Source organism: Epinephelus fuscoguttatus, linkage group LG23, assembly GCF_011397635.1.
Source record: "Epinephelus fuscoguttatus linkage group LG23, E.fuscoguttatus.final_Chr_v1".
NCBI classification, from domain to species: domain Eukaryota; kingdom Metazoa; phylum Chordata; class Actinopteri; order Perciformes; family Serranidae; genus Epinephelus; species Epinephelus fuscoguttatus.
In genome coordinates, this window is record NC_064774.1 from 26,779,504 (window position 1) to 26,800,036 (window position 20,533).

General features: G+C 42.0%; 1 protein-coding gene across 2 annotated transcripts; it reads right to left on the reverse strand.

Moving 5' to 3' along the window:
- Positions 1–3,487: 3,487 nt before the first annotated feature.
- Positions 3,488–20,339, reverse strand: wrap53 (WD repeat containing, antisense to TP53). 2 transcript variants are annotated; one of them, XM_049568491.1, is made up of 11 exons: positions 20,126–20,339; positions 19,181–19,636; positions 18,832–19,021; positions 16,705–16,800; positions 16,137–16,245; positions 13,244–13,332; positions 10,201–10,424; positions 8,687–8,898; positions 7,360–7,463; positions 7,100–7,243; positions 3,488–5,799 (listed from the first exon to the last, which is right to left on the reverse strand). In XM_049568491.1, the coding sequence occupies exons 2-11, from the start codon at positions 19,458–19,460 to the stop codon at positions 5,574–5,576; spliced, it is 1,674 nt and encodes a 557-aa protein (XP_049424448.1). In that variant the 5' UTR covers positions 19,461–19,636; positions 20,126–20,339; the 3' UTR covers positions 3,488–5,573. The 2 variants fall into 2 exon arrangements, with proteins under 2 accessions (XP_049424448.1, XP_049424449.1); XM_049568492.1 differs by lacking the exon at positions 20,126–20,339 and adding an exon at positions 20,043–20,099.
- Positions 20,340–20,533: the final 194 nt, after the last annotated feature.

The following is a 20,533-nucleotide window of genomic DNA, read 5'->3' on the forward strand; positions in this document are numbered from 1 at the left end:
CAAGCTGCTCTGACTGTGGTCAAACTGGTTGAAAAACCTGTCCCATGTGTGGAATTTCAGTAGCCAACGCTAAAGATAATCCTTCCTCCTTTTGGTGTTGAAAATAGGCAGATGACCAGGATGTGGTCACTTTACTACTTGAACTTGTCGCAGGTGGAGCCCTCTGCTGCCCCCCCCCCCCCCCATCCTGCTGCAGCCCACATTTGATCAGGTTGAGATCTGTCTGCATGATTAACACTTCATTTAAGTGACGAGTTTTCTAAAAGCCTGAGCTGTAAACGGAGGAGTACCAAGTAATGCGGCAGCTGTGTACATGCAGCACACAACCTATTAAGTCTGAAGAAAACTGGATGTAACAACTCTACTCCGCTGGGGTGTCAGAGCGGGGTCAGAGTGAAGCCCTGTGCTAAGCGCCTGCCAAACACATTCAAAGTCTCTCAGAGATAAAGGAGCCATCCCTTTGACATTTTGAGAAATGCCATGTATGACAACCTCTAAAAGCTACAGCAAATCTGTTCCCTCCGCTTCATGTTTTAAAAAGCCTTTTCCTTTCAAAGGCAGCATGAGAGTGACAAACCAGAGAGCAGTCTAGACATTTTAGCATCTCCGGCTTCAGAGCAGTGTTCCTCTTTTCCTCCATGCTAATTCAGCCGGGGTCACGCCGCTGAGTGTTTGCTTGAGTGCTTCACTGTGGGATTAGGAGATTCAACAGGCAGACAGCCATTTGAATAATTGTTTTCAAATGTCTTTCTTAATATCAAGATCCCATTACTTACTATTCCGCACACTCTCTGGTGATGAGCGCTGGGACTGTTAAGTTTGTGTGTGCGCGCCTGTCTAATGGAAGGCACTTATGCAAGGCCATGGAGACTCACTCAGGATGCGACGTAAATGGAAGCACAGAACACAGAACACTTGATGTGGATTGGCTCATTAACTGCACAAGTGGAAAGACTACACTGCAGCCACCTTGGGATGAAGATAATGGCTTTGCTGTCATCTGTGTGACAGCACTAAGGTTTGGCCAACATGGTGTTCTGAAGGCAGCACAGATACCATGTGCGTTCAGTTTATTGTTGAATTTCATTGTTGTCAAGGTGGGCTTAGCCTCTAACGAATCATTAGACAACGGGACTTGAACGCTACAAACCACTGCATTCATTACTGAAATCAATATGTATCATACGCTGTCAGTGTAGTTTCAGCTTTGGGGAAATGTTTAGACAATCAGAATATAAGCTTAATTTAACATTAGGCATAGCTGTATATTTCAGAGCATGTTTTGTCATGAAATTTGCCCGAAACACACAAAAAATAATCCTGAATAAAATGTTAAAAAGTGGATCAAAGATCATGGCGAAAATGAAAAGTCTGAATGTGCAACGCATTAGCCTTGAGGCCTTGAAACTGATTACAGCTGGGCAGCACTGACTCAATGAATGCCCAGGTTTTTAATCAGGATACTAACAAACCTGTACAATGGACACCTTTACCCACTTTATTCTGAGCTTGATCTAAAGTGAATACATTTTTTGTAAGCAGTTACATCTCGTATCCCAAAAATGAAAAGCAAAGACGTTTCCAGTGGATTATTGTTTTGGCTTGAACAAGCTGTAAAAACATTAGGGGTTTATAGACTGGAGGTATTTTTTCATAGTTCTAAGACCGCCTTTTTGTCATGTCCGCACTGCAAGAACTGGGAACAATCATAGTACTAAGAACACTGTTTTGAGAGACTTTTTTCCAGCTCTTATTTCAGAGTGGGTACTCTACCAGCAATCTTGGAATCCATTGGCTATCTGTCTGACGAGGATAAGCCTCTGGGGGTGAGGGCCACGTTTTATGCAGCAGACATCTGGGCCAAGGCCTTCTGTGCTCCTCATTTCAGCTAATCTCTATAAACAGGTGTCTGCATATCATGCAGATACATTTTTAAAAAGGCTAATATAAAGCTAACTCGTTATCAGACCATAGCCAATGGGCTCAGATTCATTTTGGCCAATGCCTTCTGCCTCTCCACACAGACCTTTAACCTGCTGTTCAGACGTGTTTGGTCAATACCACTGGGGCTACAGACGGACTACAAACGAAAACCAGAACACTTCCGATACCAAAATCTTATCCTGTGCCTACAGATTCTGCAAACATATGCAGAATTTGTTTATAAAGATAATTATCCCAGCACAAGAGGAACCATAAGTGACAAAAGTGTACAGTGATTGACCAGACGGAAGTTTATCTTGATTGGTTAAACACAGAAAATAAAACATAGGCAACCGTCATTTCTTAAAAACCTGTTAGCGACACAGAACATGAACAGCTCATAATAATAATAATAATAATAATAATAATAATAATAACAACAACAAAAAAAGTAAAGAAAACAGACAAATGGGCCGACAGTGAAGTCCAGGCTTTACTGAGCGTATATACGACGGTAGAAATACAGTGCAATTTTGACTCCTATTGGCATGACCTTATGAAGTTGATATGACAAATGTGTTAGCAACATTGCTTTTTAGCACATCCAGCAAATATAGAGTCACATTTGCATCTAACCGGGAACCTGTTTGTCTGACAAATTAAACTTCAATTCTGATGCCTTTTAGCTCCATTTTGTTCTCCACAACGTTTTGCAAGACATAGTGTCTTTTTAACTGCTAAATGCTCCACTATGCTAACCAGCTAATTGCTAACTTCGTCATTTTCCACAGGGCCGGTAGAGTACAACTTGTTTGCTGAATACAGCTGCCTGCTGCTGCGTAAACCAAAGTTTGATGAGAATGAGACAAGTTGTTAAGTAAAGTTCTGGGCCATAAAAATAAAACCGTAAGTCAAAAATGCCAAAATGCTCTGTGGTGCTGAGGGGAAGTGCAGAGGTGGGTGACATTTTTTCGTAGTTGATCACTGGTGAATTCTATTAAATAGAAACGATTGACAGAACTTAAAACATCAAACCCAGGTAAGCGACTTGATTCACGGTGCCAGCGTCTTGGTGTCATAACCACTTCCTGTCCCACTCATCGCCAAGATGAGTCCAGACCTTCACACAAACAAGTAGCAATCACTAAACCACTGGATTATTTATTCCACCTGTTTGCCTTTTTTCTCCGTCTCTCTCTGCCACCAATTTTCCTTCTTGTCGTCTTTCTACCTACTTTCCTCTCCCAAGGCGGAGACGGTCGCTTAGCAACCCGCACAACACAACAGTGCAGCTCTCCAACTTGGCTCTCTGCTCGGTGTGCCCCTGTGGTTTCAGACAATCAAATACATGAGTGTGTGTGCATTCAGACAGAATGTGTGTGGGAAAGGTGAAAGCTATGAATAGTTTCCATCTCATAAGCGAAAGCCAATAGTCCCTTTAGCTTTTAAGAGCTGCCTCTTGACTCGAGTATAACATCATCTTGCATTCATCAGGGATTTATTACAGGGCATCCAACTCTGAACTGCCTTAAACAGAAAGGACAGAAATGAATACGACCGTGAATATGTGAAGAGATATGCTTTTAATTCACTGCAGCTTGGATAAAACCACCAGAAAGACACCTGTCGCAGACACAGCCATCTATCTACAGACTTATGTTATGACATCAAGGCCTACATGGTTCGTCATGCTTCCTGGTGGAGCAAATCTGTGTTGTATTGTGTAATAGTAGACACACAATTGTAGCTACTATTGTTTGGCAACAAATTTGAGTTCCAAGAAGTAAAACCTGGATCAGCAGAGGCTTCAGAATTGATAGATTCCTCAGTGTCTAAAGATACAAGGCTTTGGTTGGCGCATACTGTGCTCCCACGATCTACCTGCAAAGAAACCCTGAAGCAAAGCACAACCCACTGATGGCAACATAAGCATTGAGCAAATCATTGCAGTACATTATTAATGCAATTATACACACACACAACGTGTTTTGTGCTGCCACATCACCACTCGCATAGGTACAGGTGTAACTGGAGCCTAATCTGTAGAAAAAAATAACAGACATCACTCGTTTTCCAGGACGACTTTCACAGATTGTTATGAGGTTACAGTAATCAAGCTAGCTGCTTACAGAGTATACATTCGAAAAATGAGAATGATCATCATGGCTTTACAAAAATATACATTTGTGGGCATGCACAGAGCGACACAACACTTGGTGCGTCCGATAGTTTAAAAAAGAAGGTTAAAAACAGGAGATCCCATCAGTTTACAAAAGCAAAGCTCAAGAACAAATGGCACTTAACTGTAACTATAGCAGTTAGGAATCTCCGGGGCAGCATTACAGCCACACACACGTAAACAAACACTCCAACAGATACAACTCAGATCGGAGGTGCGATCAGTAGGCAGACACCAAGCTGTTTCACACCATGGTCAAGGCCTTCAATTCAGCCATATTCATCCAAATCAGGAGGCACAATCGCCATAAAAAAGTTTAAATAAAGATGCATAACATTTCATCTTGTCTGGTTTTAAAAAAACTCTCAGTCTAATTAAGTAACGGAATTGGGAAATATAAGGTCCCAATCTAATCCTTATGCAGTCAGCATTTTGTCTCAAATGGAGTAAAAGCCCAGACATACTTCCTGCATTCCACAGACAGCTGTGGACTTGCACCAGTCGCACACGCGGTTCTGTTCATACTACAATCGAGGGTCCGCATCGGTCTGGCGTTCACGCAACTGCCATAAAAATCAAGAAGCAGATGCATGCACATAAGTAACGAAATTTGCAACTTCACGACAACAAGACGAGCTCCTGTGTTTGTTGTTTTTGGGGCTCACTAACAAGAAAAAGCTCCAAAGAGAAAACATAATGTGCAACTGCTTCACTAGAGCAGGACCAGAGATGGGGAATTCAGAACATTTGATGCAATAGATAGGAAGCATGGACGAGGAGAAGCACTTTTTTTCTTCTTTGCAAACCAGCTGGAGATGAATGTGCCACCAAGTGCGCTAGAGTGTGGAACAAGAGTTTGTATTTTATAACTGGAGCATGTGCAATCGGCGCACTTGCTGTATACGCACAGTCACAAATTTTGGGCTGCACCTACACATTCACACAAGGGTCCATGTGAACCCTCATGGGAATGTCAGATGACAACATTTACGTCAGACCAAAGCGGACGCTCGCAGACACAGAAAGTATGAATTGGCCTTCAGGCTTTAAAGAAAGCCTTGCTTGGCAAAAATTTCCAATTCTTATTCACCAAATTACATTTAAACAATTAAGTCTTCAAACACAGAACCCTGAAAATTGGTTCTGTACTGACCTGACATGTACTGTTTCATGATCCTTTAATTTTAACTCTGCAAGTGAGAGTACTGTGTCAGTAAACGTTGTAAACGTTGCAGGTGACATGTAAATCAATCTGAGAAATTTATTTGGCCTGTAAATGTGCTGATGTTTAAAGTAGCCTGATGCTTTTCATTAAAAATAATCCAGAAATTCTTTTCCACCTCAGCACTTCATGTTGCTGATGGCAAAGGACTGACTCCTAATTAGCTTTCTCCACACCAAACATTCCCAAAATAAATATCACATGGCAAGTGTAACTCAATTTGTGTCAGCTGGCTGAACTAGCAGAGCTTCAGGCCTCAACCACCTCTGTACTCTGCTCATGGTTCCCCTCAACTGCAGGGCTGAGGGGTCCAGCCCACCACAGCGTCAGGGCGTTGTCTTGTCGGATCTCCTGAGGAGACAGCACAGCTTCACCTCCTTCACCTTCAGAGGCCGAGTCACCCTCACTGTCGCCGGGCCACGGGAACTGGCGCTGCCCGCTGGATGTTGCCAACAGAGGTATGAAGGGATGAATACTACAGAAGAACAAAAAAAAATGAGAATAGGAGGAATTCAAATTGATGGCGTGCATAAAAAATAAAAATGTTTTGCATCACAGCTCTGCACTTGTTATGCATTTCAAGTAGACTTAGATGCAAACACTAAGAGGAAATAAGTGATGCTTTTCCGTCTTAAAACAACTGAATTAATTGAAGTCCACATTCTATACATAATTGCAGCACATTCTCAGCCATGATACATAATTTTTAGATCATCAGCTACTTCGTCTCTACACAGAATACAGAGCCGCTAACTGGAGATTTCATAAATGCACACAGAGGCTGTAGTTATTGCTCTCTGTTCTCACAAAGCAGTAATACTGTTGTGTAATATCAGAACTCGGAAATTGGAAGCCTCTTATCTAAAATATTTTTGAATGACTTGTTTGCATTCCCTATGCTTTTGTGCAAATGATTGGGGGGGAAACAAACACAGCAGGACAATCAGGAAGGAAAACAGCAACACAGTCACTGAACATGATTGATGGCCCTTATTGCCGTCTTTCTCTCCCCTATTCACAGCTGTTGTTCGGCTATCTGCTTGTACTGAAGTCCAATGTGATTTTTGTCATTTTATCAGGATTCTTGATGTTTGTGACTTCCTTCTACCATCTTTATAATGGTAACCTGAGGGCTGATGGGCTTCCTATGTGGTTGTGTTTGACTTCTGACAAGACTTGTCATGACCTGGACAACTGAGAAGCTTCTACCTCTTGTAAGATTTATTTAGGATGAATTAATGCTAATGGAATCTCCACGTCAAGTCGATGTCGACACTGATATTTTATTTGTCCTATCATTACTAAACCTGAAACAGTAATTGTGTCATCAACCAATGGGACGTAAGGCTGCGTATTGGCAAGTATCTGTCAATTCAATACGTATCATGATACAGGGGTTATGATTAAATATATCGTGATATATCGCGATACTGTAAGCAAGCCGATATATTGGGATTTAATTAAATCTAATTTTAAGAAATCACCCTTTATGACTACTTGTTTCATAGGCTTGTGTTTTTTGTATTTATGATAGTGATACATTGTTACGTTGGAATGGAAGATCCAAATGGCTGAAGATAGATTTTAACACTGCTATCTAGCAGTTAGGTTTGAACACAACACAAAATGAAGTACTGCCATAAATCTTTGCATATAAACTATTAATCAAAAATCAATATAGTATCACAAACAGAATACTGCCATACTCAAGGGTATCCAAATTTTCTTATACCCTTATGGGGTGAGTTTGACTTATTTTCTTTTTGCAAACATGCCTGATGCCGTTGGTGCAGTCCCAATGGGCCTGGAACCTGAGCTGAGGTTGCAGTAGCTCCTCGTTACCATCAGGAGGAGCTGTCAGGGTGTCCCATACTGACACCACTCCCTCTGTGTCACCGCTCAGCAGGTACCTGCCTGATCTGTACAGAAACAAACACAAAGTGCCATCAGGTCACAGGTTATTGATCACGGTCATCACAGTTGAAGCTCACACTCAAATCAGTGAGTAAAGATGTAGTTAGTGAAACAAACTTACAGGTCCAGATCAAAGTAGATACGCTGGTTAGTGTCCACGTTTCTCTTCAGTGAGAACACAACCTTGCCCGGCTCTCTTAGGTCCCAGCACAGGATCTCTGGATCCTACACACACACATACACAGTGGGCTGTGGTAGACCTGTAGCTCCCGTGTTCAACAAGGTATAATGACTGTTTTTGTCAATGGAGTCTGACTTTGAAGAGAGCGCAAATGAGTTTCACTTTCCGCTCAGTCCCCCATCAACAGGGCTGTCTGTTTGGTAAGTACTGAGCATACGACTGAATAAATGAGACTTGGATTATACTGCACAAGTTTGTAAACAGATGTTTTGATAAAATCTTGCTGTTGTTAAACGCAGTCTCCTTTGGCTTCCATTAATCAAGAACTTTCTCAGTTTTTGGATTCTTTGTTCACTGTGGATGCATGTGGGAAAAGTTTTCTTCCCAAATTCAACGAAACACGCGGTAGGTAATTGATCCAGAAATGGTCATTTGGGGGTTAAGTATTCCTTTAAAAATGGTTCGATGAACAATAATGAATACATTTTGTAAACATCCAAAATACACATTGTTGACATGTATCATTAGGCCTATACCATTAGAAATATCAGCCCTACCAACCAACTACAACCAAACTAAATACGTGATACTGACTTGACAAAGAGCTGCAGTGCACAGTATATCTATACTCTTGACCCGTTGCTAAATTGTAGTAAGTTGTTCTAAGTGGCAGATTGACTTGCATGCTACAGAGTAACTTTGTAGAAATGCCTAACTGGTGTATATTTAATGTGCACAGGGTGACATACTGTAACAGGGATGAATGGGGGGGGGCTCTGAATCACACAGATGCTGATAGTTATGGAGTCTCTACATTGCAAGTTGTAAATAGAACATTGAGAACAACTTGTACAAGTCAAATTCGGAGAAGACTCCAGACACTGTCTGGAACTGGGGGAAAATAACAACTAACACAATAATCTAATAGGTGCAAATTCAAGCTCCTGTGAAGGCAAAAGTCTGCAGCACCCTCGTGAAACACAGTTAATCCTTTAGACTTTCACTTTTGGGGGAATGCCATAATGCCTAATCAGATTCATTACATGCTGACTCATGCCATCAAGACAGGAAATTAGCATATAAAGCTCTTGTCCAAAAGCTTTGACATTGCTTTGTAAACTAATTTTCCAATGCAACAGAGCGAAGTCATTTGTTAGCCGCTTAAAGCCTACTGACGGTGTATGTGTGAGATCATTCAAACGAAGCAGCACCATTACACTCAGGTCTCCTGTCTGCTGTGTGCAAGCGTGTGTGTGTTTGTGTTCACCTTGCGCCCGCCGGTGTACAGGTAGTTGCCATCAGGGGAGAAGAGCAGATGGGTGAGGCCTCCGTGGTGGCGGGTCGGCAGCAAAGCCAGCAGGGTGCCGTCTTGGCAGGAGTAGAGGCCAGCGCAGCGGGAGTAAGAGCCGCAGGCGTAAACAGACTGGCAGGGGCTGAAGCCAAAGCAGGAGATGATGCCACTTTGGCCCTGCTTCTTCACTGCAGTGAAGACAACAAAGTGGCATTTGGCAGGGCCGTCAGCCTTTTAAAGAGTTCACAAGACACAACTCCCAATCACTTTCACTCCAAGTTGACTTTTTGGCAGCTCCTGCATTCCTGATTACATCTCTGAGAGGAAAAGATTTCTCAACAATGCACACATGAACTCACATTTGGATCATCTGTTTCCGTTTACTCCTTTCCCAATCATTCTCTTTCTCACTTTTAAAAATGGCATTTTTTCACAAACTAGCAGAGGCAAAGGTTTGGCACAGCTCTCACATGTATCACATACCCTGTGTTTGAGATTAACCATAAGTTTCTGCATCATTTGCATTTATTAACTATCAAGCCAGACTGATGGAGCCAAAGAGACAAGAAACCACAGACAGCAATGATCTACCAGAGCAAGATGTTGACTTGCTAGTGTAGCAGAGCTGAGGTGTAAAAAAAAAAACTTATTTCAGGCATTTTGCATTTGTTTTCTGGTTTCTTTGTTGCCACCTGAAAGGTAACCACTCATCCTGCATACCATGATACCATGTGAGATGAAAAATAAAACCAATTTGTTGGTATTTTCAAGGATCATTTTGGTGGTTTAGAATATGCCAGTCTGTTAACAATAAGGCAGACATTGGTTCAGTTCATTTCAGTGCGTTCTAACAGTCTGCCAGCGAGCTGTTACTTCATCACAGTAAACATTTAGTTCCATTTAGTTTTTTCTCAGCAGCACATAATAAAAACTGTCCTTGTTGATTTGTTCAAGGAGATTTCAACCTGTTAGATGTGACAGCCAGCTGTCAAACTGCTACTTTTTCAACACGAGAAACAACTGACTTTACATTATCCTTTTCACATCAGCTCTGTTTACTTATTGTTTCACTTGTGGGTTTGATTTTCTGAGAACATAGCCTGTGAATGCAATTCTTTCACTTAATTATTCTTCACTCTCAGAGTTAGCGCCCTTGAACAACAGAGAGAGCTTTTAAAACAATCCCTGCTCTCAAATAGGAATACACATTATACGCAACTCATTATTCATCATTTATAACAAATAACTATCCATCTTAGTGCAAATGAGTTTTATACAACTTTCAAGAAGTATATCGTTTCATACATATTGTGAAAACACAGAATAGCTAACATTTATTTTTTCATGTAAAGGAGCCACAATTAACTGTCTGTAATATTAGACCCTTGCACTGTAACATATGCATGATCTGTAGTTCATCAGCTGAATCACACAAACCAGTGAGCATGATGCTTTAAGCTTAGACTGTGCAAGAGCAGTTCATAACTGACCTACGGTGGGCCGCTCCTCACAGTCTCTTCCCGGACGCTCGGTGTAGAAGACCCTGACAGTTTTGTCGAACCCGCAGTAGAGCTGCGTTCCGTCAGGCGAGAAGCACAGAGAGTGGGCTGCTGTCAGCTCATCCAGGTGATTGTAGGGTCGGAAACTGGCGCGCACCTCCCCGTAAAATGCATCCCACACATGGACTGGGTTGTCACGGCTACTGCTGGCTAGGCTGCAGAAGAGAATTGAGAGGCCAGGAAAAAACAGGACGGCACGGGGTGGAAGAGAGCAAGTTATTAAAGATATGTAAAAAAGGACTGAAGAAAGCAGGAAATATAGAGTCACAGTTTTCCTCTCTGATGAAGCTTATAGTTAGGGCTGGCTCAGGCTTGCCTGGGACCAGCCCCTAGTTGGGCTGAAACAGACCTAGTCTGTCAGGGGACTTCCTGTGATACACTGAGCTCTTCCCTCCTTCTCTCTCTCTCCATTTGCAAAAATTCATGCCCCATTAATCCATGTTACTAACTTGGCCTCTTTCCTGCAGCTTTTGTGCTTTGTCATCTTGCAGGTTTGCCCAGATTGTGGTTGCACCTGAATCATGGGTCATGGTTGCACTGCTCAAAGTGGGGTAGAGCACGCACATCCAAGATATTACAGGTGCAGGACCAACAAGCAAACAGACTTTTTTTTTTTTTTAAAAAAAGGGGTGAAGTCCGCACAATGTTGTAGCTCCTCAAATGTTTATTATATAAGATCAACGTTTCGATCACATGGATCTTCGCCAGGAAGGTTATGGTCATAGTTGCACTGCTGCCATGGTCCTGCCTAATGTCTACTTCTATTACTATTATTAATAGTCATTTATGTATACTTTACCATTTTTTCCCTGTTAGGGGTTTTTCTTTATCTGCTGTGAGGGTCCAGGGACAGAAGGATGTTGTGTGCTGCAAAGCTCTCTGAGGCAAATTGTGATTTGTGATATTGGACGTTATTTAATTATGAAAGGGTGAATGAAGGCTGGGAATGGTTCGTCCTTGTGGGCGTTTTTTTGTTCGACTGGCAATTAAGAAATGTCTCTTTTTAGGGTTTCAAAAAGAACATATTTAATGCGAAGTGAATAAACAGTGTCATAATCAATATTTGTCTTTAAAAGTAAAACAAACTAAATGGTGGTTTTACCGTCTGCATCTCAAAGGATACCAACCGGATTCAAATGAAATAGACTGATGCAATTTTTTGAAATATACACAATGTATGACTACAATACGTCTGACTCATTTCTTGTTCCTAACCTTTAATGCACCACATCCACCTGAATGTATCAATGCATCAAAACAAATACACCGCATTGTGCTATGGCTCATTATGGAGACAAGACCACAGCACATTCTTATTGATTCAAATCAGGGCCAAAGACTGAGCCATGCCTTTTTAACTCTAATTACTGGGCGCTGAACAAATGCTGAAACATCACTGCGGCTCAATTAGACAAAGGAAATTAGCCCCTACCATTGCTGCCGTGTTCTGTTATGGCCCCTCTGAGCCACAGCTTTATTCCAGAGCAGGGAAATGCCCAATTATAATGCTAGACTGCTGCTAGCTTGGAGCAATGCCTAGAACTCAGTGCAACTTAACCGAGCCATAACAGGGGCCCTTATTCCCTCTCTACAGGAGGGGCATCAACAACACACGGCTTTTGGCAGACAGAAGTTCAAGGAGCGCAGGGGAGGAATGAGCAACAAAATGGGAGATGTGAAAAGAGGAGGAGGAGGGAGGAGGAAGACAGAAAAGGCACTAGAAAAACAGGTTGGCCGTAAATTCGTTAATCGCAACCATAACCTTTCATCCGCTTGCCTCGGCCCTTAACAATCAACTCTGAGCTTGTCCGACCACCTGGCTGTGCCCTGCAGGAGCTCCCCTGTGATTCGTGGCAGTGATCTGAAGAAGATGAAGAATATCTACTGTCAACTCCTGCTGGCATCGTCATCCTCATGACAGACAGATCTTTGCACCGCTTTGGCAGATACACACAAGCCTCAAGTGGTTCATTGTCCACATGAGTCGTTTGTTGATCGTTGTGCTGTTTACACAACTCTCATCTTTGGACATACAGCTCCTGACCCCCAGCCCCCACTCCTCTTACACAGTGAAGGCTGTCTGGTGTTGGGGTGGAGCGGTGCCAACGCTGGGCCTTGATCAGAGGGTTCTCTCAGAGGGCAGAGGCTGTAACTGGAGGACGGGGGGAGCTCAGGGAGGAGGGGTACACACAGTGAAAACTGTTGGCAACTTGACCTTAGCTCGTTAGCACGGCCCTACCTCTGTCGCCACTGACGATACGCAATCTCCACGGTGATGGCTGGGTGTTACTGATGTTGGCTCGGTTCAACAGGGCACGCACAGACACACAGTGATGTCACAGTTACCACATTTCAAAAGCCTGCTGGAGCGTGCGCCTACACACACGGCAACAAAAAAAGGAGAATGAGATGAAAAGAGAAGCCCCAAGTCAGAGAATCATGAGGCCCTTTAGGTGTTGTCTGGACCCGGGAGAGCTGTTAGTGGGCTGAATCATGCTGAAAAGCACCGTGGGCCTCAAACAGCCGAGCGGATTGCGGCGGAGGCAGAGGCAGACAAGACGAAGGCCAACTCTTCACTCATAATGAGAGACATCAGAAAGCTTTTACAGCCATCTCCACGCTGGCAGCCGGCTCCCACAACGAGCGCAAATACCATGGGGATCAAAGAATGAGTCACAAGTATACAACAATATCCTCCATATTCGGATAGTCTATTAGACAGGCTCAAGCACACAGAAAATCTTACTCACACACACCAACACAGAGTGTCCAACTCTAACCATCCAAGATCTAGATCAAAAACACCAATCACAGACTGACACCAGCCTGGATAAACAACAGTGCCTTTTCTATGTATACATCCTTCACCATCTGGCAGGCTGACCTTCAAAGTGAACTTTAAATGTCTCATCTATCCTGCTGTTAAATAGCTGAGGCTCGGGGCATGGTCTGGCAAAGATCAAGTTGAACTCACAAGCATGTGTCTGCGTCCAGAGAGTTCATCTTGGGGTACCAGCAGTAGTCGTAGATGGTGTCTCCCTCTGCCATCCTTAGCACTGGACTCTGCCACAGAATGAAAGAAAGGGAAGAACAGTCAGAAATTTGTAAAGGCTGAAACACACAGTGTAATATAACTGTAACTACTGATGGGATCTATCCATGCTGATGCTGAATAGGTGGCTAAAAGACAATGTCGCAGGCTTTTCCTTGTAGTAAAATTCAATATGAAAAGCCAGTGGCGCCGTGTGAGAAATAGAGCAATGAAAGCTCAATTTTCTACCCTTTTCACAAGCGGTGAGAGATCTCTGTAATGGAGGAAAATGGATTAGATTTCAATTACTTTTGTTCAGTGATCCCAATCTACCAGTCTGTAATACAATTAAGAGATTGGTTGGCCATTTGATATTTCCCCAAAATCTAAAGGACAGAATGTCTTTGCTATCCTAACGGTTAAATGTTCTGAAATTCATTTTCTCAAGCTGCTGCCTTAAATTGATTGACATGTTTTTTTATTACTTGATAACACAACACGCATCCAGACATCATGTTCAACAACAAAAAGGTCAAACACATGACAGGTTACTGACCTTTCCTGTACTGGAAGTATCACACAATTTAGACAGTGTTTAAAAGACGTGTGAAATATGTCATAAACATGATTGAGGCATTGAAAACATCTACAGTGGTGCAGAACACGAATCTCTAGAAATCTGTCTTATCTGCAGTCAAAAACAGGATGATTGGAACTCGAAGACGCCTTCTGTTCACTTTTAATTTCAAAGCCTCGCATATCTGTAGCGCTGCAACTAACGATTATAATTACTGTCAGTAAACCTGTGGATTATTTTCTTGATTAATCAATTAACTGTTGGGTCTAAAAAATGTCAGAACATTGTGAAAAGGTGTTGACCAGTGTTTCGTAAAGCCTAAGATGATGTCCTCAAATGTCTTGTTTTGTCCACAACCCAAAGATATTCAGTTTACTGTCATAGAGGAGCAAACAAATCAGACAATATTTACATTTGAGCCACTGGAATCAGATAATTTTGATTTTTTTTTCTCTTAAAAATTACTCAAACTGATAAAGGGATTATCTTTTTTGTTAATGGATTATCTAATTAGTAGGGAAATTAATGTCATAGTTCACAGCTAATCGTTTAATCTCTACATATCAGACCACAAACTGAGTATATATGAACGCTTTAATACGGTCAGTGCCAAAAATGTATTATTGGGAATTAATCAAAACTAAACAGTGTTCTCCTTGTGTTTAATAAAATAAACTGTAACTAAACTTGAAGTGGGAACAGATAAATGACTCTGAATTCTCAAACTAGCAGGCCACATTCTGACTGATCTAATATAATTAACCTGAATTCAACTTCATGACACACAGGTTTTGAGAATGAATAGGCAAACTGTGGCTTCTTCAATTAAAAAGCCATGGTAAAGCTATTTCAGTGTTTTGATGCTCTATTTTACAAGATAGGATAAACACAATGCATTTGTTTGACTCCTGTCCGACATAACTTAGAGAGAATGGCTTTCCTGTATGTGCAAGGGCTCCTGCATTACAACCAAAAAAATGACCTTAAATTGGGACTAATGGAGGCACTAGAGAAACTGTTTCAGTTATGGATTGAAGTACATTAGGGTTTATTTCTCTACTGAGCAAGACTGACCTCTTTCAATAAACTTAATTGAGGTAAAACCTTTCCTATTTACAACTGAATTGAACGACTTTTAAAGAAAATAATTTGTTTCCTTTTCAAGTCCTACACAACAGCTATTAAGACTTTATGGTGTGCAAGAACATTTACACAGCTTCTCATGAAATGTTTATGTAATTTCAACTTTCTTACTTTCTTGCTCCTGTGGAATCATCTTCCTGTTACGGTCCGGGAGGCAGACACCGTCTCCACATTTAAGACTAGACTTAAGACTTTCCTCTTTGATAAAGCTTATAGTTAGGGCTGGCTCAGGCTTGCCTTGTACCAGCCCCTAGTTAGGCTGACTTTGGTCTAGTCTGCCGGTGGACCTCCTATAATACACCGCGCACCTTCTCTCCTTCCCTCTCTCTCTCTCATGTCCTGTTACTGCATCTTGCTAACTCGGCCGTACTGCATGTCACTAACTGGGCTTCTTTTCCGGAGCCTTTGTGCTCCACTGTCTCTCAGGTTAACTTATATCGCAGTGGTGCCTGGACAGAGTGACGTGTGTGGTTGTGCTGCTGCCGTGGTCCTGCCAGATGCCTCCTGCTGCTGCTGTTATCATTAGTCATACTTCTACTGTTATTATACACATATGATTATTGTCACATATGTATACTATCAGATATTAATATATACTTTCAACATATTGTACCACAGAAGCCAGAATCATAATTATAATATTATTACTTTCATTAATGTTGTTGTAAGCTATTACCACTACCATCTGTCCTGCATCTCTCTCTCTCTCTCTCTCTCTCTCTCTCTCTCTCTCTCTCTCTTTCTGTCTCATTGTGTCATACGGATTACTGTTAATTTATTATGCTGATCTGTTCTGTACGACATCTATTGCACATCTGTCCGTCCTGGAAGAGGGATCCCTCCTCAGTTGCTCTTCCTGAGGTTTCTACCGTTTTTTGGGGAGTTTTTCCTTATCCGCTGCGAGGGTCCTAAGGACAGAGGGATGTCATATGCTGTAAAGCCCTGTGAGGCAAATTGTGATTTGTGATATTGGGTTTTATAAATAAAATTGACTGACTGATAACAAAAATCTAAGGTTTTTCAGTAAGTTGCAAACACTCCTTTGGTCAGCTACTTTTTCTATCCTCTATACAAACACTTTGGGAACCCCTGACGGTAAGCTATGTGTATGCTCACCATCTCGGGAAGCAAGTCCCAGTTGTAGCTGTAAATCTCTGGAGGGAGGTTGTACACACGGAGCACATTGTCTGCACTGTTGGTCAGGATACAGGAACCATCGGGGGCCCTGGTTTAGAACAGGAGGCAGGATAAGAAAAAGATGGTGGTGTATTACCAGCGGTAATCTGAGAACAGCATGTACACGGATTGCTTTTACGCTATTGTATACTTCTATAGCACACAGGCAGTTTACATTAAAGAAACTGTTCACTCACTTACACCGAATGCAATGTCTGAACTAATGTTCCTACACTGGCCTGGGAATGACTAACAGGGTGAAAGTCATTTTCATCGCTTCATTTGGACTGAAAGAATATCATTTTCTCAGTATTCCAGGACATCAATATCTGTCCCTGACAGCTGCACATGGGCACAAAATGTACAAAAGTAATGGTGTTATTTTTATGGTTATTATAAAAATGATGACTCACAAATTCAGTAATGATTTAAGGGTTTTATACTTAGCATCTTCAAAACCTCGTGCACATGGTGTATTATGTGTTATGTTAACTCTAGAAGAGATTACCATTTGCAGCCTTTGAGGTAATTCTCTGGAAGGCTGGAGTACTCAGTCCAGGAACCAGTCAGCATCTGGGGATTCTGGGTAAAATCTAGGCCAAGGCTGGGCACAAGAAAGAGAGAAGGGCAAATATTCAGTTAATGAGTTTAAAAGAGGAATCAAAACATCACATAGCGAAGTGAAAGACAGTGTTCCCCATCTTATGCATAATGCAACCACAAACCTGACATATGAATTTTAGTCCTGCTTAGAATTTGTTCGATTTATGCAGTGAATTTCCTAACTGGGACAACAACGCCACTGTATGTAAACCATTGTGTCGACTTCCACAAAGCCCACCAGGAAAATTGAGACGCAGTGTCACCACACAGTGGAGCGAATTGTTAATTACATTTCATGGCTCTACAGGTTAAGTCCCATCATTTTTCATCTCATGTCATCCTCTCCAAACATTGCCACTGTGATGATTGACAGTGTTAAATATTTAATCAGTTAATGCTGTGGTGTATTCTGCTGCCCCACTTCAAAATCAGTGCGATGATAAAATGTACAGATGAAGCAGAGCAACATCTAACACTAACAGGCAATTACACATTTTCAAATGGCTGCAACTGTGTAATTACCATAAAATTTGTATAACAACAAGTTCCATGCTCACTTCATAACAATCCCCTTCTTTGCCTGTGGAAACTAAATACAGGGTCTGGCTGATTTAGATTGACAGTGTTCTTTTCATGTTTTACTTGTTTTAGAGCCCACAGCAGCACAACTGTCCTAATTATCATAGACATGGTTGATGCAGTGAAACTATTATCTTTGCTTTTTTTTTTTTAAAACCTGACTTGTGACATATGAATAGCCTACTAAGTGAAGTACGCAATTGCCACCTAAAGATGCCAGGCTGGAGACATTTACTACATGTTTTTTTTTGTTTTTTTTTTTACAAATAAGATCACTGGTTCCCAATCTGGGGGTCCTGACCCCTTCTGTAAGTGTTTTGGTTTTTTTTTTTAAGTTTCAAGATGTAAATTTAAAATGCATCTCACAGGATAAAGGCACAGTGAAGACCTGAACACAAGCTGCATTCACAGAGGCCCCACTCTCTGCTATGCAGCCTCATTCTGCATTGGAAAAATATCCACTTAAAACAACCAAAGAGCTAATAAAACAATGGCCAAGCGTCAGGAAGAAGCAAACACTAAATTTGTCAAAAAAAAAAAAAAGAAGCTTATTATGTATGTACAATTCTTAAAAGAGAACATAATACAGAGAACTGTGTAAAAAGTTCCTAAAAGCATCAGGAAAACTCGTCTCTGATCTGCTCAAAATTCATTGAAATCACTTATAAACTTGAGGCTATTATTGTGTTCACCATTTGGGTTCATTGTACAGTTTCAGTTGTTCTGTACTGTTGGTATGTATTGAATATATTATGAAATATCCATAAAATCTGCCACTTAGTCAGGGGTTTTCAATTTACCTATTAGAGACCATAGAAAAGGGGTCCCTTACAGAAAACACTGGGAACCATTGCATTAGATTATGGTGCATGGGCTGTCTTACTTATTAATACTTAGCAAATACATCTCACACTTTATCTCATCTATCTAATTATAAAGTCACATGGGTGTCGCTGCATGCACTGAAGAGCAGTAGTGTGCCTGGTGAACAGAGGCTACATCACGCAGTAATAGTCAGTTACTGCTGCTAAAAATAACTGGGAGTATTTTTAAGATGATTCACCAGTGCCACACATTTGATTTACACACAAACAGGTGGGAAAAAATAAGTAACACATGTTTTTAGTAGTGACCGCACAATCAGCCCAGCAAAGCGTATGATAAAGAAGTACAGCAGTTTGCATGTTTGTAAAGCTTTATAAATAATAATGGTTTTCAAGGTATTTATTGGCCATCTTGAAATGACCAAAACCTCTGGTTCTTCAGTACAGACTCAAAACTGCCTCTCTCCATTTCTGAAACATCATACATCTACATAATCATTACATAACACTGCCACCCTCCACAAATTCCTGCTTGAAATAGTTCACTTGATGGTGTGTCTGCTGTGTCTTTGCCCCGAGTCGTGTGGAAACACAGGTTAAAAATAAACTTGACCTCTTCCTCCACTTACCGCTGTCCCTCACTGGGGCTGTCTGCAGACCTGTTACCATTGTGCTCCTCCTCTGGTTTCGCCTCCTCTTCTTCTTCTAAGGGTGCCTCATGTCCACCATCTCCATTCTGATGGCATTCTTCTTCACCTCCCCTGCTGACAGGCACCTCTTCCCCTGCTTGATGTTCCTCCTCACATTGTAGTGGTTCTCCTGTTCCCAGTATCACAGAATACATTAGTACAGCTTGTTTTATTATTAATTAAACTAATCCTGTCTCCATAATCTCCAAGATCTTAATTTATTTAAAAGAATTTATTTTATCCCATTTTCTTATCTTTAATTTGATACACGCAGCTGCAGATACTCTACTTTGTGCTGGTGTGGCTGGGTCTTCCAGCAGCAAGTCAGACTGTGCTGGTGTTTCTCCATGCATCTCAACCAGTTTTGCAGCCTGCTCCTGCTCTCCCTCCTCACTTATTCTGGGCCGCTTGGCAGACGGAGGTTCCCCTTCCTCTGAGGTCTCAACTACCTCTGAGCTGTTACCCTCAGGCAAAGGTGGTGCCTGATGAGGGGGCTCATTATCCGCTTCTGCGTCCTGCCCTGCGCCTGCCACACCACCGCTTTCACCACTTCCAGCTGAATCAGACATCTCTCTTTTGTTTATTATTCTCTCCTGTCAAGTCTTCTACCTGGCGTCAAAGTGATTTCTGTCCAGTGGTTGGCTGTCAGACGTGGGTGAGGTACGTGCTACTAGGATAGTGCTTCTTCCTGCAGTGTGGGTGTTTGAGTCTGCTGAGGGTCGAGGACATCACAGCACCCAGTAGCCTAGAAAACAGTGAGACAGGCAAACCATCAAGACAAGGGGGGCAGTGCAGGTGAGGCCAATAATACAAGATGGAAAACACAAGTCAAACAATGCAAAAATACATCAGCACTTCTGCAAAAGACAAAACACATCCGTCGATTTCGTGAAGTAAACGTAAACTTGTTTCAAGGAATAAATAACTGACTCTAAACTGCTGGTGCAAACACCCTACAGACACCTGTGGCTAGTCGTGACGGTGTCAACCACTCCAAACTAGCATTAATGTTCAAATTGCTAAGTTTACGCTTGCGAGGTACGAGTTACCTCACAACCCATTACAAGTTTAACTCCACGAACGCTCTGCTGTCCTCATATATCTTGAATAACGCTAGCAAATAAGGCAAACATGTTTAAATTTCCTTTTACCCTCAGTCCACGACAGAGACGGTAACCACCTCACGTTAGCTCATGTTAGCATTAGCCTCCGCTAGCACTCTGATGCTACCTACCTGTGTTGTGGCTTGCCTGGCCTTTGGTTCTGCTCGCAGTTTGGCTGGAAACACTTTTCTCCTCGATGCCGTCAAAGTTTCAACTACAGCCGAAGAGTACGAATAATACTCAAAATGACTCGGTGTCCTTCTACTTCGAGACTTTGCGTTTTTAGTCACCACTTCATTGCGAGAAGTTGTAAACACTGTGGGCGGCCATGTGTTTCAAAGTATCGCGAGAGTTGCGCCGATGACGGAGACGCTCTCGAGGATGGCTGATAGTGATGTTCTTTTCCCCCCTCTCTCTCTCTCTCTCTCTCTCTCTCTCACTCACTCACTCACTCACTCACTCACTCACTCACTCACACACACACACACACACACACACACACACACACACACACACACACACACACACACACACACACA